Here is a 26,007-nt window from a genome sequence, read left to right as displayed (position 1 = left end):
GAAGGGAATTATCACTTTGCACTGATAATTATATGTAGGGAAAACTACAATTTAATTTTCAGTTTTTCTTCTAATGCTTTAAAATTCCATGACTTTTGGGCAAGATCGTGCATGGGCAATAGATGATTATCAGGGCAACACATGCACTTTCTTTTTCCCTTATGGTAATCGTGAGGGTCTTTTTGGCTCTCATTCACCCACCCCAAAAACAAAGGTGCTACCACATCACTACTGTCATGCCTACTACCAGCATGTAGCAAAATGTGATGCATGATCCTGTGTTTACTGTCACTGTAAAACAGTATTTCTTTCTTTAAGGTTACTGCATAAGTACTACCAATAGGCATGTTGAAAATATTACTCTGCAGTTCCCACGTGTATTTGTATGCATTCTGTAATTTTCCCACTATGACAGTTCAACACAGGAGGGCACAGTTAGTTAATGTTCCATCTATAGTTCCACTTTTTAATCTGTACAATTATTCTGAGTGTTCCCTAAGCTTTTATTATAATCTTCACAACAGAAAAGACCACATTTTTGTCCAACCTATCAGGTCATGTAATTGATTTCTAACATTTTTATTAATCTTTATACTAGAGTTGTATCCAACAATTCATAGGTGCTGTTTAATTTTGTTTCTGTTAATTCTGTTTCACACTGAAGATCTCACACTCAAGCTGGAATGCATTTTTTTCCCCGTTGGTATGCTTTGATGGCTACTTTAATATTATATCCCACATGGTCCACATCAAGTTCTTTTTTGCTCAATCAGGCTTTCCTCATGGCTAACATGTTTTTAGTTAACTGCGTCTTTCATTTTAGGTCTTGTCGTAACGGGACACCAGACGATCTAACAATTCTACTTTTTTGATTTCTTTCTTTATTACACATAAATGCCCTCGTTTGCATTTATTTTTATATTCTTATCACAACACTTGGCAACAAAATCTTTAAATGAGGTACAAATGGCAGTCTTAGATCTTCCTAGAATTAAATTGATGGCAAACCTTAGGAGAAGGATACCCATAGGGGACAACCCTGGAGTGTCTCTACTGACTAGTAGAAGTCAATGATGCAGCTCACTAATGATGAAATTAAATTAAATAGGCGAAGGGCCAAGGCACAACCCATTCTCACTCGTAGAACATGTTGAAAACATTTATCTTGCCTTTACCTCTAAATCGCGTCCTTGCCATTGTAAACCTATGCTGTTGTTTCAAGATATGAAGCAAATCCTCATTTTTGTGACCTTATCGTAATGCAAACCAAAGGCCATCTGAGCTCACCTATTCGGAGCTTCCCTACATTTCTTTTAGCATTGATTTTCTGTCTCACTAGGCAAAGGCACAAGAAGCACCCAGTTCTAGTAGTGAAAACATGCAGGAAGCCTGATCTCAGGCATGACCCTGCAATGCGTCTTTTTCCTTCTCTAGAAGTCTTGCCAGGTCTTGTTCGCCAGTCCTTTATTTGACTGAAGGCATCAAGACACCTTAAGCAGTTCTAGATAGGTGGCCAAATATTTTTTTTCCTCTTTCTATTGATACGGTTTTGTAATTTTAAGCAAAATATGGCCCAGGATTTGTTTGTTTTTTTTAGACCTTTTTGACTGTATTGTACAAACCACCTGCGTATTAAATGAGGTTGGTGCATTCTGGGCAATAATCAGACCTTATGAGAATCAAAAGTGTAGTTACTGTTCTAGATCTCTTTTCACAATGGATAGACACGCTCGGGAATACACACCATGAATATGTTGTATAATTTGATGAAAATCACCATCCTATCCTAGTGCAAAATAATGTGTATAGTTGAATCAACATTTGTTGACTATAAGGCTATGTATACCATCTGATCAAAATACTGTTAATTTGCATGTTCCATTCTGCACCATTTCATTCAAAACAATTTTTGCAGTTGACGGAGTTCCTAAATCTTCAAGAAACACAAAGCTTGTGCAAGGTGTTTACGGAAAGTATGATTTGTTTAGGAATCAGACATGCTCTGCACAATGTATCAGTGCCCTGAAGTTGCCAAAATCTACTCCTCCAAATACTTTTTATTATCAAAATGTTTCTTCCATTATGCATAACCTTATTCAAATCAGTGAACTATAGTAAATAGATACATCTATGCTGAATGATTGAAATCTTATTTGTGCTCTTTAAAATAATAAACTGCAGATCGGTAAGATCTGTCTTCCTTTCAAAGTATGAAAACCTTCTCTGAAAACTCTTAGGACCGTTTATCATGGGAAATGGATTCCGCAATGCTCTCACTGTGTAAAGATATATACTTCTCTCCGACTGCTAGATTGATGAATCTACTGATGTTCATAATGCTGGAAACTGAACAGTTCCTGGTGGTTTTCCATGTTGAGATATGGCTCATCATTATCCAATAAGGCATACAAACTCAAGTCATTTATCAGTTGTTTAATAACTTTTTATCCTACGAACTTGCAAAAGGTCCTGGCGTAATTATGTTACCCAATGAAATTCTTAAACATAAGGAATCTGGATAGTTTCTGTACGTCCTAAAATTTGATAAGAAACCTTTTCCCAAATAGCACTATCAAGCAACTGTGTATGCAGTGAAGTTAACGTCATGGTAATTCTTTTTAGCTCTGTGAGAAGACAAATTCAGCTGCAGTTCCTTTTCCACAGGAGACTATCTCAGACTTTAAGGAAGATGGCGCTTCTGCACTAGCAACAAAACTTTAATCAGTATTCTACTTCTCCAAAAGGAATGATATGATGGCAAGAGGGATACAAATATAGGAACATGGTGGGTAGACGCATCTGTCATGAAACCAGCAACAGACAAAAATCCACCTATGGCATTGGCTTGTAGAAGGGATGATCATTTGTTGTTTTTCTTGAAGAGACAAAAATAAAATGTTACTAATTTCGGGATCTGGAATCAGGCTCATTTCCAGACAATGCAATTTCTTTCATAGGTATCATTTCAGTTGATGGTGCACATGAGGTTGCAGTTGGAGAAGTGTCAACTTTGATATACAGCAGCATGTTCACTGGAAGAAGAGGCTTGCAACATGCCCAAATCAATACTTGATGTGATTGTTGTCCAGTGTAAAATTGTACGCACAGTATGCTCATCAAACACTGGAATGGAGCGAATGATTTCATTGCGGTTTTGGTCTTCTTGTGGAAAGGTTAGAACAGGGCAAGGACATACTGAACTACTGTGGAGGCACTTTGTTGTTGGCTGGCTTGTGTTGAACAGAATGGGCTACATAGTGCTTCTTGATGTGATCAATCAACACCTTCCTGTTTTTCTATGCACTGGGAAGTGCTGGCAGGATTACAGTGCTTGTGCTTTCTCCCCAAACAACTGGTGACCTGTTTGATGGGCTCAAGACTTGTTTGTCAAGGATCCCTTCCTGAACAAGGTTTCTCTCCTTAGTGAGCCCCATTTAGCAGCTTTATCTTAAATAGTGGCTGAATCTCTTTAATTTCTTGAATATTCTGTAATAAATGCAGTCTTGAAACAGAGTCGGATAATTTCATTTTTGATTCCGCCACCTTTCATAGAGATCAAGTTCAGATCCATCGAGTGGGACCCCAAAAAGCATCTGGTATGGAGTTGAGCCCCCTAATACTCTTCTAGCCTAGTTATCGGTTGTTCCCCGGGCCCATACAGGTATGAAAACATGTCAAGCCTATATCCAATACCCTAGCAGTCAAGGCTTGCTTGCATGTACCATTAGCTCATTTGACCGTGCCGTTTGATTATAGATGATAATGGGTGTGAACTTAGCATTCATACCCCCAGAGCAGACATAGCATCCAAAAATTCCACAGTGGCGAACGCAGAACCCCTGTCTGCTACTAAGCACTGAAAGTCTTTTATGGCTGCTTGAGCAGTGGCATACTTTTAGGTCACACCCAAAGGAATCTAGAGGAAGAATTAACTGCAACCAATATGTACATATACGAATTGACTATCAGTAGTGGACTAATATAATTGAGGAACACAACACTAAACGATTTGTGAGATATTGTGAGGGGAATAGGTGCTGCTATAGTAGTTGAATGCTTCATTTGCTGACAAGCAGTGTTGATCTTACCTTTTTGCATTCTATGGTAAGTTGGGCAACCAGTGTCATTGCTGTAGCATTGACAAAGGACCACTGATATAACTTCAGCTGAAGCTATTCCTTCACAAGTTCCCCTAGTTAGATCTAATCTAGCTTGCTTATTTGGCTATGTCTGTCCCCTATCACAGATATAAAAACTGTAGGAATGTTGTCTTGGTGAGGCCATACGAATATTTGGAAGGGAAACCATTGTTAACCTTTTTGGCTTTCAGTGTTGCTTGTATTGCCACCATAAAGTCTACATCGATCTTCGTTTAAGATCAAATTACACCAGCTACGTGTAAGGTTTGCACTGCTGCCTCTGCAGCTAAATCAGCTTCACAGTTCCCTTTAGCGTGAATTCCTTCACTTTCATTAGACCGTTGTGTGTTATACATGAAGCAAATTAAGTCTGTTCTGTAGAACAGCTGCCATTCACCAAAGCAGCTTTGCTTTTATCATTTTGCCTTTTGAATCTCTGAATCCATTTAGGTACCAATGAGGCAAGTCCATATTTTAACCCTGTACACAAACTGGCAAGTGTGACACAAAAAGTGTGGGAAGTGATGGACCAGCCTTCTGAAGAAGTATTAGGAAATATATTTCTGAAGCCTCTGACGTAGAATAACACAAAACATTTAGTATGGATACACAGCACGTTGAAGCCTACATCTTCGAAACTCCCTGCACTGCACCGCACCGCAAACCACATAATACTTTTATTTGGTGCCAATAGCGGGCTTAGCAGAGCCATTTGTGTAGAGCATGCTCACATAGTTGCATATGGATTAGATATTTGGAGTTTGGCAAAAATTGTGTGTACTTTAGAAATGTTGGCATACAAAGAGTTGGACCCCGATACTGAAACATCAGTTGTGTTTTGTGTTGTGGCCCACTGCACCTGACGAAGATTTTGAGCATGCACATTTGCGATACTAACTTTGGTAGCTGCCACACGTATAGGTATGGTGAAACTGCAATAATTTGCTTTCCCTGTGCACGAGTATGCACCGTTAAAATGGCTGGCTGTACTGCTGAGAATTTTCTCTGTAAGAGTAAATCTTGCTTCTGTGATCGATATGCTGTGTCAGTTGTCTACCCCTCATTGTAAATTATGTATGTGTATACTGAACTGTTAAGAACATTCAGAACTACTAGGTTCATCTTGTTGTCCGGCATCTGTAAGTAGTTGTTCTCTAACATCTGTTTTCAGTCCACGTAGGATAGCTATATGTGTTTTAGCCCAATTGTGTTTGTTTTTCCAAAACATGGGTGTAATTAACTAGCTTAGCATAATGTTGCAAGTAAGCATTTCCCCAAGTTCAAAAACTCTATCATGGCTTGCAACTTTCTCAATCTATTTGGAGATTGTAAATTAGCACACTTTTGTTGGATGTCCAGTGCCAGTCCTTTACCTTCACTGGATAATTCATATCTAAGGAAAATCACTTTAAGATACGCAATTTTACATTTTTAAATTTTTTCTATTTCATATCCGTGCCGAGCTAAGAGTGTCACTATTCTGTCCACCCAGTGTACGGGTTCTATTAAATCAGTATCTGTCATAGATGTTATGAATGTAGGATAACACCATTGGATCATATTGCAAGATCTCTATTATTCTTGCCACACAGAGGACATGACTATTCTTATACCACTGGTGCAATCTCATATATGCTTTCTCAAATTTGCCAGACGGGTGTTTAGATACTGTGATTCAGGAACTATATTTTGACTAAAGAACCAATTTGAAATAGTTGAGGTTGTTTCTCATTTTTTCTCCAACGTTGTCATTAGTCCATTACTTTCAGCAATTTGCACCACTTGTGTGTGTGTAAATTTTAATTTCCATAAACCAATACTCATAGTTGAATGAGATGATAATATTATACCGTGATGCTTTAATTAATCTAGAAGTCACTGTGTTAGGGAATCTTATGTGGATCAGATTCTTTATTGCACCCTGCTTGGTTTCTGTACTGTGCCAGAGCTTATTTTAAAGTGTACAAAAAGTGTTAGATGGAATGCTTGAATTAATTTCAGCCGCTGGTAATTAATAGAGGCACATATCAGTCCATTGTTATTTTTTTCCCCCATGCCACCACAGTTTTGCCCCAATCGTATACTAATCAGTCTTGACCCTGCTCCAGTGGGAGAAGTTCTGCCCAAACTGCCAGGCGAGGTCCTTCCTGGACAGGAACAGAAGCAGCCTAGGACAGGTTTTACCCTGATTAGGGCTCATCAGGAAAGTATAGCGTGGTTCCAGTGACAGTGTGCACAGAACCCACGCCTGGGCATACCTGTACTACTTAGGCAGACTCGGCAAAGTATTAAAAAAAGTGATGGATGGAATGCTGGAATTAATCTCAACCACTGGTAATTATTCGGGACGACATCACAGTCTATGGTTAATCTGTACACCGTTCAACCTCAGTTTGGACCCAGCCACATGCAAATCAGTTTTGACCCTGCTCCAATGGGAACAGTCTTTCCCGATAGGCCAGGCCCTTCTTGAACCAGGATACAATCGACCTAGGACCGGCTGACTAATGAGCATAATTAAGCTTTTGCACATCGGTGGACATGTTAAAAAAGAGAGATGAAGCAGGACGGTGACCTCCCACATTATGAAATATCACTCTTCACAAAAGCCTACTTCACCTCTAGATATCTTTGCTCCTGTAGTTAGACATAAGGGAATGTGTTACTTTTCATTGGTACGTTCTGACACTCACTTGGTCTATTCCACGCACTTTCTTTAAGCACTGTTCAATATATGCCTGATATAGTATCTCCACTCACATTGACCTGGATATCCTGAAAGCCATCTTAGCGTGAGGCTTTGAATATACGATTGCTTCGGTGCTCTCTGTATTATTTAACTCTGGAGCTGTCATACTTGCCAGACAGTCCATCTGCTTTCTTATCTCTAGGGGATACCTGTTTGTAGGTGAATAAGAGGGGACATGAATCGAAGAGTGAAAGATGGAAAGGTTATATTGGAGGGTTGCGAAAGAATGGGGTCCCTTATGCTAACAGTCGACCTCAATGTTCTTATCATTATGGTACATGCTTTCGGTCTGCCCCCTTGTTGGGGGTAGAAATCCTACACATAGGAGGAAAGGGGACAGATTGACTGAGTGTTACCAGCCCCTCTTTTGTTAGATTCCAAAAAGGTTGATGCAGACAGAGGCAAGTAAGTATATAGTAGTGGTAGCCTGAACTGAGGACAGATTAGAGTTTGCTGCATTGTAGCAGGCTGGGAACTGACAGACCAGACATGTGTGGCAGCCCTCATCTCTCATTATTACAAATTAAAATCTTTGCAAGTTGCATTGTTTGGTGAAGCCTTGCCCATTTTTGATGAAGACGTATACCATTAGGACTCAACAAACATTATGTTCCCCTATTAAATCAAAATCTGTAGGATGAAAAGCTTGACTCAAGTGTGCATTAGAATATTCAACCTGGGCCTTATAATGGCATTTCAAAGTGAAGGGCATCTTTGATCACTGCAATGGAAATGACTGTCCTTTGAACTGGGCGATGGTCACAGTTGGTGTTCTTGTGGTTTAATTGCAGTGTAAAATCTTGCGTTCACGGCTGGAGGAAGGCATGGTGTTCACGGAATATGAACAGATTCCAAAGAAAAAGGCAGACGGTGTTTTCACCACAGCGACACTGCCAGAAAACATCGAGCGCAATCGCATCAGAGAGGTTGTTCCATACGAGGAAAATCGAGTCGAGTTGGTGCCAACCAAAGAAAATAATACCGGCTACATCAACGCCTCCCACATAAAGGTAAGAATAGTTTGGTACCACATAGCTATAGGTGTTGTTCTTTTACATCAACAAAGTTACACTATGTATCAATTTGTCAATTTTTGTACTTTGCATATGTTTTCATCAAGCTTTTGTTCATTTAGCGAGAATTTGCTTTGAAGTAAATATGAGATGCCTTATTTTGATTACTTGAAATGCTAGATATTACATAAACTTTTACTGTACAACAGATGCTATGATTGCATCAGTGCACTAACATTTATGTTTCCAGTCATAGGCTGTTTGCATTAAATGCTGGTGATGGATTTACATTGAAATGTTGAACTCCTGTTCAGGAGTACCATCTTGTTCTTGATTTTTAGGGTAATCACTAAGTTTGCAAATTATTTCCACGTAGATCTGTTGCATATAAATTTAGCTGCTGTACATATGCTTAAAATCTACCATAAATCTGATCCCACATTATATATGCCTGACTTATGGGTTTGCACTGAATACGACTTTAATATGGGTGGATACTTTTCACAAGGGCTTTTATGTGTTGAAATGAAAACTGTTCAAAGGTAATTTTGAAGGTTGTGAGTGAAGAAGCAAATCAAATGCTGAGTAGGAAGACTGTCCAGTGGAGGGTAAGAAGAATTAATATAAAGGAGAAGGGAACACAGTGGGGTTGTAACAGTGATGGGCTTGTGAGAGCAATGAGTATGATTACTTGTTCAAGAAATGCGTTTCAGACCTTGCATGCAGTCCTATATCTGATGAGCAATGTTTTATACTGGACCAGCTGGGTTGATATAGTGATGGAGTTTGGTATGGAACTGCAGAGCATAACTGAAGATCACTGGGAAAAGTAAGTAACTTTTTTAAGTTTCAAAGGGTAAGTTTATTAAAAGTATGTCACAGAGGATAGAACAGAATATTGAGTAGCAAAGCATCAAAGACAAACAATAACTTTTAATGACATAGAAATGGGCGAAGCATAGTATCTCTGTGGTCCAGCACAAGAGTAGTAGAGCGTGGCTCTGTACACTTAAGAACAGGAGCCTTATAAGGCAGTTGAGGGGGTTTTCACAGGGTTTGAAGTATGCATTATGGAAGTCTACTAAGAACTCACTGGGGGCTAGGGCATTGATCAGCATATTTGAGTGGAAGCATAGATACTGATGTGTAGGGGATTTTAGTGGCTGAATAGTAGGCTGCAGTGGGCAGCGTTGAATGTTACTACGATTAATGTGTAACGTCTCATTTCACTCATGATGAAGTGCACTTCTCAGAAGTAAGGGGGGAGACTGAGTCTAGTGGAAAGAAGATGGGGTCTAAATTGTTTGTAGAGACACTGGGTAATGAGAATCGAATGAGTTTGATCTTGGCGTAAAATACCTGGTGCTGTTGACAGCTAGCCAGTGTCCAATGTGACAGAGGCAGTTAGCAGAGTGCCTGGAAGGAAGGGGGATCGAAAGAAGATTTTAATCTCATTATCAAAGAGATAGTAAAGGAATTAAACAACAAGCTACCCTCAAAACTGTGCATAGAGAGAAAGGAAAGGACAAAACCCGAGCCTTGCTTGATTACCTCTTTTAGTTTGTTTGTGGAACTGTAAATATACCACATCTCTTGCAGCTAAATGTATGTTGCTATTTCACACAGAATTACTCCTTGTTTTAAGACACATTTTATGTCTGCCTGATTACCAAATTGTATTTGACATTCAATAATGCAAATTATGTAATAATAATTTGTCGATGTCAGTGTCCAAGTACTTACCACTATATAACCTAATGTTAATTTTTCAGAATTTACTACCACTGAAAGCAATGAACAGCTCTTTGCCTTCAGATGTGGGTATGTTCTGAGGGTTCTTTTTAGAGTTGCTAGCCTGCACAACATAGGCGATGTTACATTGGTACATTCAGTGTCCCCAGCGTGTACAGAAGTGGCATTTGCACAGTGATCTTCAATCTTGCATATCTTTTCGGGTGTAGAGATTTGCTTAGTTGTGCATTGTACGCAATTGCCATGAGAACATGGAACATGAAGCAATGGAGGTGGGAGGGCAAACTCCTCATTTATTGGGGAGCGACTTTCATGAAATTCTGGCGCACCACCAGGTGCCCCTTCGCCAGAGACTACCACATTCCAACCCTTGCATGCGAAGAACTAAAGAGAGATTACAAACTGTTGAATGAGATATACAATGAATGTGTCCTAGTGAAATAGCTGTGGCTGTTTCCCTTGTGATCACTGTATGTTGTTCGTGCCCCAATATAATTTTGCTGCCATATGTACCATTATGGGTGGTATTGAGTTATAAAGGTTATGAGTGATATACTACTTTCAGCAATTAATGCCTGCTGGATGTTTAGTTATTAATTGTTAATGGTTGATTTATTGAGTTCTCAGTGTCTAACCCCCATACCACCTCCCTAAGTAAGCCTTGGTCTGCATGGCTTCGCTACACTGAGGGTCAAGTGTTAAAGGGGTGTACCTAGAGCTCATTTTGGGTTCAATAGTAAGGTTAAACCCTCGCACACACAAAACCGGCACATAAGGATGGCAGACATCTGAGGATGCTGACCTGAAAAATGTGTCCCTGGATGAGTTGAAAGAAATGTGTTGGGAAAGAGAGAAAAGACTCTTAAGGTGAGCGAGATCCTTATGAATTTCATGATTGACATTGTAAGATCCTCAAGAAGAGGTGTGGCGAAAGTATAGTCCGTATTAATGGGCCTGAGAAGGAAAGCGGAGACGGGAAATGGACAGAGATAGGGAATCAGAGAAGGAGTGAATAGCATGGAAAAAGTAAAGCTCAGGTTAGTAACAGAAAAATGAGTTCGCTCTTGGGATAGTCATTTTCCCTCCAAGTACAAGGTAACAAGGCATTAAAACACTAAAGGAAATTATATGCATGTATGCGGCAGGCGCTGGTATTCTAGTGTGGTTCCACAGCTGTGAGATGGCTTGGAAGGCGCAGTGCCAAAATGATCAGTACAAAGCAGCGACTCTAAGTCATCTCTCTTTTGAAGACACTGATTTCACTGGAGGGAAGTCCTGAGGATGACTGACTTACAAGTGCACGAAGGGCTCTCTGCTATACTTTGGGTACTTGCAGAGATTCTGTGAGAACAAGTACTATGGAGTTTGGTTGTACCTTGGATCTATTACATAGTGTCTGAGTGCAATGAGTAGGCTGTAGGGATGGGGGAGAAGGGTTACTGTTTGCTAAATCAGTTAATATAAGAAAACACACTATAACACAAGCAAAATCAACAATCATGAAACACTGTCATTTAAGTAGAAGCAAGACATATTGGCTTTGCCAGTGCTTGTTTTTTTTTAAATAATATGGGGAGTTTTTGAAAAGCACTGTGTGGAAGTAAATCAGTTTCAGTGTCTCTGAGCATCTGTCTTTCCAATGTATCTGCAGGTGTACATGGCAGTAGTGTTGAATGTTGCTGATAGTCATTGGCGTTTTCTTATTGGTTTAAAATTTGAAATCATAGAATTAAACATTCTAGGTGATATTTCCCATTCCATTTATTCATTTTGAATCCTAGTTTCTTTATTTGTATTTACTTTTTTCTCCGACTTAAACAAAATACAGGCATTGATAGAAGCAGACAGAGACCAACCCTTTACTTTGGCAACCTTGGCTTTTGTTTTTTAAATGGAACTCTTCAGAGCGGTCTTTTTTCCTTACCGTGCTATTAAACATATTATTTTCACAGCAAGAGAACTAGCCCTTGAGGTGTCACGACTGGTGCTGTGGTATCGATCCGAATATGTTTTTTTTTTTAGTTGATTTGTTTTGAGAACTGTTAAGCCGCCCTTCAGGAAGATGGGCGACAATAGAAAATTATTGACCTTATGTATATTACAATTTAAAACGACCTAAGAAATGTAAAAAAAAAAGGCCGTCGAAAATAAAGTTTTTTTAGACCTTCAAATCTGAATAAAACTTTCTTTTTTGAGATAAGTGGTTCCGTAATGGCTAATCGAATGACTTGTGCATTTCTTTGTCTTAACTATTTCTGCTTGCCTTTGAAACAAAAGGTGTGTAAATAAATGTTCTTAAAAAACATAAACTACTTCTGCCACTTATCGTTCGTAAAGTGTGGGACTTGTTTTATATATAAACCTAGTCTGACCCAATAAATACGTAAATATTTTTGTGCTGGAGATCATGCGACATCTGCAAATAGAACTGGTAGAAGCATAGAAATGTAGGACTTGTGCCAAACCAAGGTTCCTGTTTGTAGAATCCAAAGAAAGGGCTTCAGCTCCATCTAGTGGACAAAATCAATAATGACCCAGAACGGTAAGCTAAAAGAAACGAAAACCTCTTTACAATAATATTTCATAGCTGTAACTACCAGTGTTGCTTTTTTTTCTTCTTAGTCGACTTTTATCTACAACAATCGTCTTTGCAGGACTGATAAATAATTTAAGACTATTGTGAAAATTATGTCACGGCATAGCTTTCAGTGAAGGGGATATATTTGTGATTAAAGATGTTCTGCAGTTAAAGAGCTTTAATGTAATGCGTCATGTGAGCATATACATATTTAAACGTTTCTCCTGGATGAATAGATTGCAAGATCAGATTTGAAAATATTACTTTGATTAGACGTGTTTCGGATGTTTTTGGATCATCCAACAAATTACAATTTCGTGAAAACATTTTCAACATTTAAATGTTCAGTTTTTGAGTTTTGTATTCTATCTTTTCACATAATCTTGGTTGCTTAATTGTGAGGAAAACAAAGCACAGGGCCTAAGTAAAATACTTTAAAAGGTATCTGGGAGCAGCACCGCCTGAATTTCAGGTGGATGCTTGGGAGTGCCAGACTCGCCCAATTTCTCTGCTAGGACGAGCTGCCCTTTATAAAAAAAATATCAGTGCCTAAATTCCAAAATATCGTGCTGAATATACCCTTTTGGGTCTTAGTTCTTTAGGAGAGTCAAAAGTAGCTTTAGGGCTATTATGGGACAAAGGGGCACCCCACATACCACTGAACATTGGAATAGCGTACAAGCTGGTATTTTCCTCCCAAATGGTAAACACTATTCCTGGCTTCTCAGTTGGTGGTAATAAATGGTTGAGTTCATTCATCAGTGGAAGAGCCCTCCACTGAGTACGTAGATTCTCCATTGGCTCCAGAACGCGCTTGAGTTATGGGTATTCGTGATGCGGTACAGCCCCCCTGCCTCAGGTGACCGTAGGGTGATGCAGGTAGGGGAGCGACTAAGAAGGCTTTGGGTGAAGAGGCAGACTGACCCGGGCCACCCCCTGGTAGGTGGGGACAATGCTTCCATATGTAGTTCAATTATTAGGATTCTGAAAGTGAAACTTATTAAGGATATCCTCACTGGGAGATGTCATGGGTAGAGAAGACTGGAATCATTCAGTGTCCTTCAAGCAGAGTATTACCTGCAGGCAGCTGAGAGGGAGCAGTTTATTTGTTTTCGGTGCAACTTATTTACCTGTGTGATTGATGGGTGGCACCCACACCTCCGCCTCCCCACTGTGTATTCCTTCAGGATTATGCCTCATGGAATACACAGTGGGGGTGTGGGGGGGATTTCACAGGTGTACAAAAAGGATTGGACATGCTCCTGATACCCTAGGACGAATAGGAGAGCGGTTGGTAACAGATCTGGGTATACTTTGGGATGTGGAGTGGGAGGAAGCTCTGATGCCCCAGAATAGTAGCCATTCAGGTGAGTCCATCTCATCCACCTTAAAATGTTGCACCATCCTTTACTGTACCTGAACCAGACCATATGCCATGGGCCTGTGTAACGCCAGCACATGCCTAGTGGGAGGAATTTAATTATAATTCTTAGATTGGATCATTTATTTCGCGATGTAATTATTGATTAAAAATATAGTTTCTGTTATTTTATTTTGCACCTTTTAGTAGTCTGCGAATTTCAGGACGCTTATTGAGCCTTACTAGCTTTTTTGTGAAAACACAAATGGGGCATGGGCCACACCTGGAGGCTGGAGGAAAGTGCTAATGCAAATATGTAAATATATTTGCTAGATTTGGACATTTATAATGTTTTAATTTTTCAGTTGTGGGTGAAATTATATAGTTGATGGGAATTTTGTATGGGAATCCACTCAAGTTGCTCGCATCATAATGCCAGTAGAAGGTTGTGTGAAGTTAGATTACATGGCAATTTAGGACCACTTTAAATCTCTTCACAGTGCTTCTCGGCGCCTGAAATGGACTGGGGGAAAGTAGTGGGATGTCTGCCTACTCCACAGTTTGACAAGTAATGTCCTTTTTTAAGTGTGTCCCTTGATTCTTGTGAACAGGCTTGTCTCCTTGCAGCATTTGCCTCACTCCTGGACGGCTGATTTATTTGTAAATGCGTTGCCACATATACTTTCCGTAAATAATAGACATTTTAAATTCCACATTGCTATTGGTGCTAGTTTGGTAAGGCACTAATCTCAAGTGCACGTTCCCTTGTGCATCTGTGCAGAGTATAAATGTGGGTCATGTTAGCACCTCCAAGTCATGTCTGGGTAGGACTTGTGCTTTGCTACTTCCTTCCACTCTGCTGTCGAGCACAGTGCTCTGACACACCTCAAAGCTCATTGTGAATAATGGGTAATGCTGCCCCTGTCTGTGCCTTTGGTGACGTTGGCTTAATATGTGTGGACATCAGGTCTCCTAACTTTGTGAGCCGCTCATGGCCTGGCACTAAAGTAGCAGCACAGTGATCTCACTCTGTGAATCTCACAGTGCATGGGCATGTTCCAGAATTCCTGAATGCCACATATTTAAAAAAGAAACAGCACACTTATCCTGTGAAACCTGTAGTTGGGCCACTTGCTCATTGTGCATTAAGGCCACTGTCTGGGAAGGAATTCCGGCCAAATCATCACGTGATACAAGCATAGGGAACAAAACAAGGGATCATTTCTGCACTATAAAGCACATGATAAAAGCATGCAGGACTTGTTAATGTGTGTGGCAGTTCAAGATAATATTTAGCTTTGACGCCTTTAAGTCTGCTGTGGGATAGAAAGTTGAAACAATGTCATTTTAGAACTGGAAAGTGAATGCTTATCTTGCTGCCTCCTAGGTGTCAATATCCGGAGAAGAGTGGCACTACATAGGCACGCAGGGGCCACTGCCAAACACGTGCCACGACTTCTGGCAGATGGTGTGGGAACAAGGCGTGAACGTGATAGCCATGGTCACTGCTGAAGAGGTAAGTGAGACTGCAGCAGATGGTCCTTCATAGTGTGAGCATGGGAACCCCACCATTCTCAAGACCTGTAGTAGAACAATGTTTTCTTTTGCTGCTTCCTTTATTTTAAGTTTTCCTTTCATATGCACACTTTCCTGTCTTTTTTTATTGCATGAATTTCATTGTCGCAGGCGGTTTCTTCAGTTTAGGGATTCCACGTGCCAAACAAAGCATAGATATTTCCACTTGGATCTGAGAACTGAGTGACCTGCTTGGTCAGAGGGGTTTCTGTGGCCAACGTTAGCCAAATCGGGATCCCACCCCCTTGATCAGTCACCGTGAGGCACGAAGCAGATGGTCTGGTCCTCCTGAAATGCGTGTTTTTGAAACCTTTTGATGTTATTGCCAAAGAAAACAAAGACATATTTCCACTAATAATCGCAGAGCAATGCTTCCTCTTTGGGAGAATTGGCACATTAACAGTAACATCAACACACTCTGATGAAACAAGAATAGCCTTCAACAGTGTTGCAGGTAAATATTTCCTTTATATTGTTCGCTTCATCATGTTTTACTAGACGTTCCCTCACTTCAAAGGGCATAGAATCCGTGGCTTCATCATATCCCTTGGTTCAGGGCATCCGGATAAATACCCTTTCAAGAATGCACTGAAAGACATTCAATGTCTGTGAAACATTGTTGTACCAGAAAACAAACATGTGCATTCAGGGCATGCCCTGTCCACAGTTGCATGCAGCCAGGGCTGATATTAAAAGGATGGGCTGCTGTCTACTGGGTGGCGTAAAGGTTCTGGCAGAGTTGGAGAGACGTTCACACTGATCCTTTGGTGACTTGTTTCTTTACTGAACTTAGTCTGGTGGCTCCGGGCTGGTTTGAAGTTGTGGAGAGGCCCCCAAAGTTCCTAGCAGCGTTTGACACTAATTCACTCTTTGTGCCAGTAAGTGAGGTACACATTAACAGTGAATTTTACCAAAGGGTGTGCAGCATGTGCTACTGCGGTCTCTTGGAAGAGGATTTTTGGATGTCTTTGCACATTACAGTTCAGCAACTCAAACATTTCAAGACTTCAGACTCGCGGCTAGACTCCTATCTGGAGCTTCTCTCAAGTGCAACAGAAATTCACATAGAAACTTGCAGAAATATGTTCTGAGAGCTCTGGTGTTTTCATTCATACTCCATGCGTATCTACACTTGTGTTGTATTGGACGTAGATTTTTATAGAGATTCATAATTTGAGGAGAACCTGAAGCATGCTGTCAGGTGGTTGTATTCCTCCACTGTGTGGGAATGGCAAGAGTTTTGGTGTTGTGCACGAGTAACCAGAAGAGTGGTTCTCTTTTCTGTCTTGGATCTCATCGCTAAATAGTGTAGCAGTGGGAAGAAGAGCAAGCGATGGAATGCGTGCAGTTTAAATCAATCAAATGTCTTATAGGATTTAAGGGTGACCACTGAAGCCACCACTCTTTATCCTGTGCTGGATACAGTGCTAAAATTGCAAAAAAAACAGGTGATGGACAGAATGTGGATCAATGTCACACATTCACCCCAGTCCAAAGATCTGGGCCCAAATCCATCGTTTTTTTGCACTCCACACCACCCTGTTAATGTTAATGTTAATGTTAATATGAATTTGTTAAGCGCTCGTACGCCCGGGGGCTTCATGGCGCTATAGAAAGGAACACAACGCACCAATTAAAAGTAGTGCCTGGGACCCACGTCTGAGCATCCCCAGCGCACTTATGGCGGCAATTGCAAACAAAACAGGTGATGGACAGAATGTGGATCAATGTCACACATTCACCCCAGTCCAAAGATATGGGCCCAAATCCATCGTTTTTTTGCACTCCACACCACCCTGGGTTAGACAATGGCGATATGCAAATCAGCTCTGACCCCGTGCCCCATGGGAACAGTCCAGTCCGAACTACAAAAGCCATGTCCTTCCCAGAACGGAATCAAGCATCCGAGGACCGGACCGGTTTCGATGTAACACCTCTCATCAGCCCGGCTAGCTTGACTCCAGTGGTGTGGAGTGCCTGGGACCCACGTCTGAGCATCCCCAGCGCATTTATGGCGGCAATTGCAAACAAAACAGGTGATGGACAGAATGTGGATCAATGTCACACATTCACCCCAGTCCAAAGATCTGGGCCCAAATCCATCGTTTTTTTGCACTCCACACCACCCTGTTAATGTTAATGTTAATATGAATTTGTTAAGCGCTCGTACGCCCGGGGGCTTCATGGCGCTATAGAAAGGAACACAACGCACCAATTAAAAGTAGATGAGGCAGCTCAGCAGTACGCCTGGGAGAAAAGCCAGGTTTCAAGGGAATGTCTGAAACTGAGGATGTTGTCACTCAGTTTTAATTGAAGGGGACGAGAGTTCCAGAAGGTAGCTGCAAGATGGTCAAAGCAGCAGCCTCCGAGGCGCTTCCTCTTATAAGAAGGGACGATCAGAAGGGATTTATGAATGGACCGAAGATTGCGGGATGGGTTATATCTGTTGAATAGATCTCTGATAAATGAAGGGCCAGAATCATGTAAGGATTTGAATAAAATGCACCCGGTTTTAAAAGCCACTCGCTGCTCAACAGGCAACCAGTGTAGCTGTTTTAACCCTGATCTAACAGACTGCCTTTTGGATAGATTCAGAATAAGTCTGGCTGCCTGATTCTGAACCAGCTGGAGGCTTTTTAGCTCTCCAGCTTGGAGCCCGAGATAGAGGCTGTTGGAAAAGTCTAGTCTAGACAGGACCAGGGAAATGACAATCTGTGTGAGGGCGGCCAGAGAGAAAAAACAGGCAATTTTCCTAATTTTCTTCAGTTGGAAAAAGCTAGATGACACAACTGCGCCTACCTGTCTTTTCAGGGAGAGATCCTCGCTGATAAAAATTCCTAGGCTCTTCACTGAAGATGACTTAGACGGAGGGGCTCCCATGCTAGATGGCCAGAAGCTAGGGTTCCAACTAAGAGAACTCTGCCCAGGCAAGACCAGTTCAGTCTTGCCTGGGTTGAGTTTCAAATGATTGCAGCTGGGTTAGACAATGGCGATATGCAAATCAGCTCTGACCCTGTTCCCTATGGGAACAGTCCAGTCCAAACTACAAAAGCCATGTCCTTCCCAGAACGGAATCAAGCATCCGAGGACCGGACCGGTTTCGAGGTAACACCTCTCATCAGCCCGGCTAGCTTGACTCCAGTGGTGTGGAGTGCCTGGGACCCACGTCTGAGCATCCCCAGCGCACTTATGACGGCAATTGCAAACAAAACAGGTGATGGACAGAATGTGGATCAATGTCGCACATTCACCCCAGTCCAAAGATCTGGGCCCAAATCCATCGTTTTTTTGCACTCCACACCACCCTTGGTTAGACAATGGCGATATGCAAATCAGCTCTGGCCCTGTGCCCCATGGGAACAGTCCAGTCCGAACTACAAAAGCCATGTCCTTCCCAGAACGGAATCAAGCATCCGAGGACCGGACCGGTTTCGAGGTAACACCTCTCATCAGCCCGGCTAGCTTGACTCCAGTGGTGTGGAGTGCCTGGGACCCACGTCTGAGCATCCCCAGCGCACTTATGGCGGCAATTGCAAACAAAACAGGTGATGGACAGAATGTGGATCAATGTCACACATTCACCCCAGTCCAAAGATCTGGGCCCAAATCCATCGTTTTTTTGCACTCCACACCACCCTGGGTTAGACAATGGCGATATGCAAATCAGCTCTGACCCTGTGCCTCATGGGAACAGTCCAGTCCGAACTACAAAAGCCATGTCCTTCCCAGAACGGAATCAAGCATCCGAGGACCGGACCGGTTTCGAGGTAACACCTCTCATCAGCCCGGCTAGCTTGACTCCAGTGGTGTGGAGTGCCTGGGACCCACGTCTGAGCATCCCCAGCGCACTTATGGCGGCAATTGCAAACAAAACAGGTGATGGATTGATCCACATTCGGTCCATCACCTGTTTTGTTTGCAATTGCCGCCATAAGTGTGCTGGGGATGCTCAGACGTGGGTCCCAGGCACTCCACACCACTGGAGTCAAGCTAGCCGGGCTGATGAGAGGTGTTACCTCGAAACCGGTCCGGTCCTCGGATGCTTGATTCCGTTCTGGGAAGAACATGGCTTTTGTAGTTCGGACTGGATTGTTCCCATGGGGCACAGGGTCAGAGCTGATTTGCATATCGCCATTGTCTAACCCAGGGTGGTGTGGAGTGCAAAAGAACGATGGATTTGGGCCCAGATCTTTTGACTGGGTTGAATGTGTGACATTGATCCACATTCGGTCCATCACCTGTTTTGTTTGCAATTGGATACAGTGCTAAAGACAGATGCTCTGTATACATATGTTTATGCAGGAGAGACCACTTAGGGACAAGCCAGAAGGACCGACAGGGATGGACTATGTTAAAGTCATCCTTTATCCAAGGTATTATTGTGAAGACAGTTTATAAATGGCATCATATTTTAGCTACACCAAGATAATTTCATCAGCAGCCGATCTCTGAAATTTCTCTGTTTCTCCAAATACCACATGCAATGCACAACTAGTGACCTTGCAGGTTTATTCAACACTACACCCTCAAAACCTTTTTTTTTTCTTTTATTTAAATCTCTCGATTTCGTAGTCTCATGTGCACCTAAATCTCACAAGGGCCGGTCTCCTATTCTCTTAATGTTCTTTGGTTTGAACTGAAGTTTACTTCTTATTAATAGTTTACCCAAGTTCCTGGATGACCAGTGCATAAAGGCTATTGATTTTTCAGAGTGAACTTTATAAATGTTCATATTACTCACTAGTTGGTCATTTGGCAAGCTGTACGGTCTTGTATTCAAGTGCTGTGTTAATTTGTGGCACCCATAAAAGCACCTGTTGCACGGGTTTTGCAGGTACTAGTGGGGTGGAGTTTTCCACATTGGAGTTTTCTGACAAAGAGTATGGGAAGGTCAAACCTGACAATATTGTCTGGGAAAAGGGTCCGGAATACACTGGAAGATGAGAATTTTGATGTGGTAAGTGCCAACATCTGTATCTTATCCCCCATTGCTGGAAACATCTTAATTGTCACTATTTAGCGCATCCAATAAACACCACGCTCAGGGACTCGTTATTTAACTGGTGCAATAAATAACGCACCAATCCCAAGGCACTCCTTATTGAAGTCCATGTGTAAGCGTCTGACCCCTGGAGTGATGTGTGGGTGAGGGGACCTTTGCATCCTTTTCCCAAACCACTTTGATTTTGGCCTCACCTGACCTACAGTGTGTAAGTGCAGTTCCCAGTAGTTGCATGCCTGTGTTGAACGTTCACCACCCAATCCTCACCCTTCTCAGTACATTGCCACCGTAAGCTTCCTATGTATGATGTACAATATCCTGAAGCTCTTAAGTCTGACATTTCTTGTCCAAATTCTTCTGTACCATGTGAAATAAATGCAAGAAAGGGTGAGCCATCATGTATTCATTTACATTTATCATACAATGCAAACATGCCAGTGTCAAATTGATCTTTTATGAGCTTCTTGCTTTTCTAGCATTTGAACATAATGTTTCAAAAACACCTGAAGGATTTGAAAATCACATGAAATTGGACTGACCCTGAAAACAAAGACGAGCTCCCTTTTTTGGCTTGTCCCCTTGGTGCAGAAAGAGCTCTGAACAAAATGTCTCTTGTGTTTTGCTGTTGGGAATTTACAATTAACTTAAACGATTTGATCAGAAACCCTGAGGGAGGGAAGAGACAACATTTTTTGAGAATGAGTGTTTCGAAATAGGTTCTGCTTTGTTTCCCAACTTCACCTATTTGGGAAGTGTAAACTGTCTTTACGAAGAATTAAACTAAGAATGTTTGGACCACACATTTGGAGTTTTAATCGCAGAGACAGATCAGTATGCCTTCTGTGGCGAGTGCATGATACGCAAATGCATCAGATAATCACCTCACCAAAGCCTCTTCCTATGCACTTGATTTTTCTACAGGTAAAAAAATATATATTAATGACCTTGGAGTATTTTAGAAACATTGGTGAGACATTAGGTGAAGCCATTTCTTGAGAGTCCAATAAAAGAATGTGTTTTCTGAATTAATTCTACAATAGTTTTGGACCAGGCATCCTTAGAACGAGTTGTCCATCAGTGCGAGGTATACATAATAAACTGAGTCCTACATTGGTGTTACCCATGTAGATTGGGAACACATCTTAATCCAGTACAGACCAGTAGAGGCCTGCCAAAACATTATAAGATTTGGTCAGCAGAACCCATTGGTGTCGCAAATCTGTCAGCACTGTCCCATTGGCCTTATTTGATTTTGTGAAATTATTTGATTAATAACTATGTGGAATTCTGAAACCATTATTTCCTTTCTAATGGCAAGTTATAAGGAGTGATTGAAAAATATCTATTTTATGCACATTCTGAAAATCAAGTGGAGTTTTTTCTTTGTTGCTACAGGAAAATGTATGTTTCGTCAATCTAAATAAGTGTGTCCTTTCTGCAGGAGGGAGGTCGATGCAAGAGCCACCGCTATTGGCCTAAACTGGGCTCTCGGCACAGCTCGGCTACGTATGGGAAGTTCAAGGTGACAACGAAGTTCCGTACGGACTCTGGATGCCATGCAACTACAGGGCTGAAAGTTAAGCATCTGGTCACCCTTCAGGAGAGGACAGTATGGCATTTGCAGTACACAGACTGGCCAGATCAGGGCTGTCCAGAAGACATCCAGGGCTTCCTGTGTAAGTTACCTCTCCTTCTAAGCTCTGAGTTCAAAGGACGCACAAGTGAGACTATTGGCTAGAGTTCTAGTCCTACCATGAGGCGACCTGAAGTTGTAGTTGAAGGCCGGGAATGCTAAGTGTATACATCACATTTGCTGGTATCACTGTACTGTTTAATTATTGTATTGCAACAACTTGCTCTGCAGGAATGATGACTTTTACCAGAATTAAACCCGTATATGATTTTAGAGTTGCTCCCTGGAATAACTTCCTGTCTTACGTGTGACAACCTAGGATCAGGCTCAGTGGGTTCCAGCAGATGATGGATTCACTCCTCTCTACTGCTAAGAGATCAGAAGAGTTGGATTTCTTACATTACCCTGTTTAGTCTGTTTCATTTATCTGTTAATTGCAGGAAAAATGGGTAATAAATATAATTATAGTACATGGGTTTCTGCAATCCCTGTATAAAAACCTGTCTCTAATTCTTTTATAATAGGCAATTTGTGACGCACCCTGTCACCTATTATACAGAAATTACGTCAGGACTCAAATGTAATGATTTATTACAGTTGAGATCTGAAATCACATTGTCAGCCGAGGGGAAAGGCAGGTCAGGCCATTAATCATAATTAAGTCAGCTATGTAAGGATGAAAACAAAACACTGCTTTTCTTTCTTCTGCTCTGTTTTTCCAGTGCATCTTGGCATGCAGTAAAGAGATATTTATTGCAACATGTTTATTTTTAGCACTCCTTGGGTCATTATGGAAAGGTTAAAATCTTTCTGAATGTTTCTACACATTTCAAGCTACTACAGCTTTTTATTTTTTATTTTTAAAGTAATTTGCATTAAATTGATTCTAATACCTTTTTTGAAACAAATATGTAGCTGCTTTTTTGATGTGTTTAATTTTGCACTACAGATTCTATTTTCATTCTTTATGTTAGCAAACATGCTCTCTCTTTCACATGAAAGAGCTACTCACCAAGGATTTGAGTGGTTTGTGGGAAGGTGATGGTTTGCCCATGTATTATAAGGAATAAAGCACCCCACTCAGTACATGGTAAGGCTATTGCAAGTCACCTCGTAGTTCCATAACTTGGTGTTCAGCCTTGTTCCTTAATATGGTCAAGGAATTCCTTGGTGACTTGCAATATCTTTATAATGGTTGACAGTGGGTACCCTATCAATTGTGGGTCAATCATTAGAACTAGGGCTGCTGTTTGTTTTAGGGTCAGTTGGGACATATTATTGAACTCTTATGAAGGTGAATTTAGTTGCCTTGGTTAAGTGCCTTAAGCCCGTTGGGGGTGATGGAATAGTTGGTTATGATTGAGGGTAGTCAGTAAAGTCCTTAGGGTGTGTTGGGTGCCGCTACAAAAGAGAACCAGAGTTCGCACTGCATGTTTTACCGTGTTTCACCATGTGAAATTAATCAATTGTCTGGAGCCGAGTGTTAGGATGAGTTTTCGCTTCAGAAAAGCAGTGAAATGGAAGGCCGAATGCTTTGATTTTGGATGTTGCTTTTAGGTCTAAGGTCTGATGCTTCATTTCAGTTTTCACATTCAAGAAATGGAGGCTTTCCCAATATTGTGAGGGTGCTGCTTTCTCTGCAGGCTCTTAGGCATATAGTTTTGTATGACAGCTCTGTGTTATCCTCTTCTAGATTACTAAAATAATTTGGCTCCCTCATCTAGATTTGCATCAAAATTCTTCTTTTCTGCAGGCCCACTTTAGTCATGTCTATCAGATTCTGATTGGATGATTTGGGAACAGATAGTTTACTTTATGTCTTGGAGTGACGTAATGACAACCAGAGCTTATCAAGATATTGTAGTGTTAAATGGTCAGAAGTTAGATGTGGGTTGAAGGCCTCTTTAATATCTTCTGTTTATAGGTTTAGGGCATTATTGTAATTATTTGTTATGCTGAAGCAGGGAGAAGCGTTACAGGGTGGGCACAAAATGTAAAATAGTGGAAAGACGTCTACACAGGCAATATTACCTTTTCCACAGTAGTATGACGTTTACCTCTTTTTGCTACTAAACGCATTCTTGCAACAACAGAATGTTATCAAGTGACATAAGATGCTATAAATGCACATTTCGTTTCATGAACGAGACATTCATGGAACCTCGTGAGATTGTATGGGAAATAACATGCTTGCAATTACTGATTCACAGCGTATTTGGATGAAATACAGTCAGTACGACGTCATACGAACATCATGCTGGACAGTAGCAAGACTTGCAGTCCACCGATTGTAGTCCATTGCAGCGCCGGTGTGGGGCGGACTGGTGTGGTCATACTGACTGAACTAATGATTCGCTCTTTGGAGCACAATGAGGTAAGATGTTGCTTCAGACATAATATTTTTGCGGCATGATAGAGGTACTTAACTTGGTGACCCGACTTGAGTAGCAGAGTTACGATAGATCTTTCATTTGTGAATTATTTGTTCACGCATAATCTAGTAACCCCACCTGGGGTACCCTTGTCTATTTCTTTGTCACCCAGCAGTTGTCATCACCGCTGTAACAATATCTACCTTGGTAACAGCCGAAGACCTCACGTCAAATGTTTAGCGAATCTAATGGCAAACGGGCTTACCTTTTACTGAAATGGTCCTGAAAATCCAATGCCGTAGTACATAACTCAATGAGAAACTGCTTACTCACAAAACTTGATATTGTGAACAAATGCTTCAGTCAGTTCAACTAAAAACAGAGCAGGAAGTCAGAGCTGACAAAGAGCAAAACAGATAGAACTCACTGTATTCACCCCATGCCTACTGCATCTTCCATATCCTTTAAACTTCTGTTCAAATCTTCTGAAATGTATAGCATTTCTTGTAACATTTTCTCCTTCTCCTTCTGCCTCTGCCTATCTCTTTTTCTGCCTCTCCGCATCCTCCCATTTCAATTTTGCAAATTTGGCATCGATCCATCATTCCATTCATGCATTCAAAATTAGGACCTCTGATTTGGATCATAAAGTCCACCCCCAGAGTTACTGATACCGAAGGCACTCTCAGGCTCCCCTGAGAAATGAAAAAGGATGAAAGAATTCTGTAAATTCCTGGTGTGAATTTGGCAGTAACTCCTTGTTCTACTCCACACTTTCGCCTGAAGTGTTATCAGCACCTGAAATCCCCTGGTGAAAGTGAAAATATCTGTGGTGTTCCTGCAAATCTTATAATTCGAGGTGGCTTGTTACCTGCGCCATTGGAGTTAGTTGTCCACTCATTATCAGGGCCTAAGTGTTCATCCATAAAAAGTATCCTTTTTGTTTCAAACTAAATGATGTGACTATTGACCATATCCATGTCTTTAGTGACTTATGACTTACTTTCATGTTGGCCTAAATCCTTCCCTCATGCCTAAGGCATCTTCGTGCTTTTATTTCCACATAGGAGTTTGACAAGAGTTGGTATTGGCGAAAAAGGAGTAAACTGGGAATGGAAAAGAATGGGATCATGTGAGAATCTCACCCAGTTTTATTTAGTGTTCATGGCCTTTTTTATTTTAAGTTGGAAAACACCACATTTTGGTTTTTACCCTCTGCAACAGGGGTCAGTGACTAGGCCTGTCAGTAGCTTTGTTTGTCTTTCATAGGACCACAATTAAGATAGATACATTCAGATCGTAAACAGGAACATTAACATTTGAATAAACAGGGGCAGGAGGGGTGTTTGGGATACATGGCGAGATCAAGTGATGTATGGAATGGCAGTGTGTAGCAAGGAGAAGTGAGGGGCACGCGGAATGCAGCCAGATAATGACTAGATAGAGTACGACTCAAGGGCGCTGCGAGGTAGTAGAACTGTCCAGCCAGAGCATATTAATGAAGGGTATAAGTCCTCTAAGGATCATTCTAACTTAACTTTAGGCCTAGCAAGATCCTGCATACATTGATTGCAACAGTTCTATATAAAAGGCCACACCTGGCTCAGAGTGTCTTGCTTTAGACCAGCAATATATGCCTTCCGACAAAAAGCATTTATTTTAACAAGTTGCATTTGAGGTGCTTCAGAAAATCGACTAAATATTGATTTACAGGCAAGCTTTAATGCAACAAACACATTTTTTTAAATACGCAATGTCCACAAGCATGTGAACACTCTTATGAGTCACCAAAGTACTCCTCATAATGTCAGTTATTACCTAAAATAGAGAAGGG

General features: G+C 41.2%; 1 protein-coding gene across 1 annotated transcript in view; it reads left to right on the top strand.

Annotated features, from left to right (window-relative positions):
• The window catches only part of PTPN14 (protein tyrosine phosphatase non-receptor type 14), a 496,593-nt gene that overhangs the window by 454,584 nt on the left and 16,002 nt on the right, over positions 1 to 26,007 (top strand). The window contains exons 15-18 of the mRNA XM_086927897.1: positions 7,680 to 7,898; positions 14,979 to 15,107; positions 21,610 to 21,844; positions 24,012 to 24,175. Of these exons, the coding sequence (XP_086784023.1) occupies positions 7,680 to 7,898; positions 14,979 to 15,107; positions 21,610 to 21,844; positions 24,012 to 24,175 (747 nt within the window). The remainder of the gene's footprint in view (positions 1 to 7,679; positions 7,899 to 14,978; positions 15,108 to 21,609; positions 21,845 to 24,011; positions 24,176 to 26,007) is intronic.

The sequence above is a fragment of the Lissotriton vulgaris genome, chromosome 6 (genome assembly GCF_964263255.1).
Source record: "Lissotriton vulgaris chromosome 6, aLisVul1.2, whole genome shotgun sequence".
Lineage (NCBI taxonomy): Eukaryota > Metazoa > Chordata > Amphibia > Caudata > Salamandridae > Lissotriton > Lissotriton vulgaris.
The sequence above is the reverse complement of the archived record's forward strand: the minus strand, read 5'-3'. Positions and strand labels throughout refer to the sequence as shown.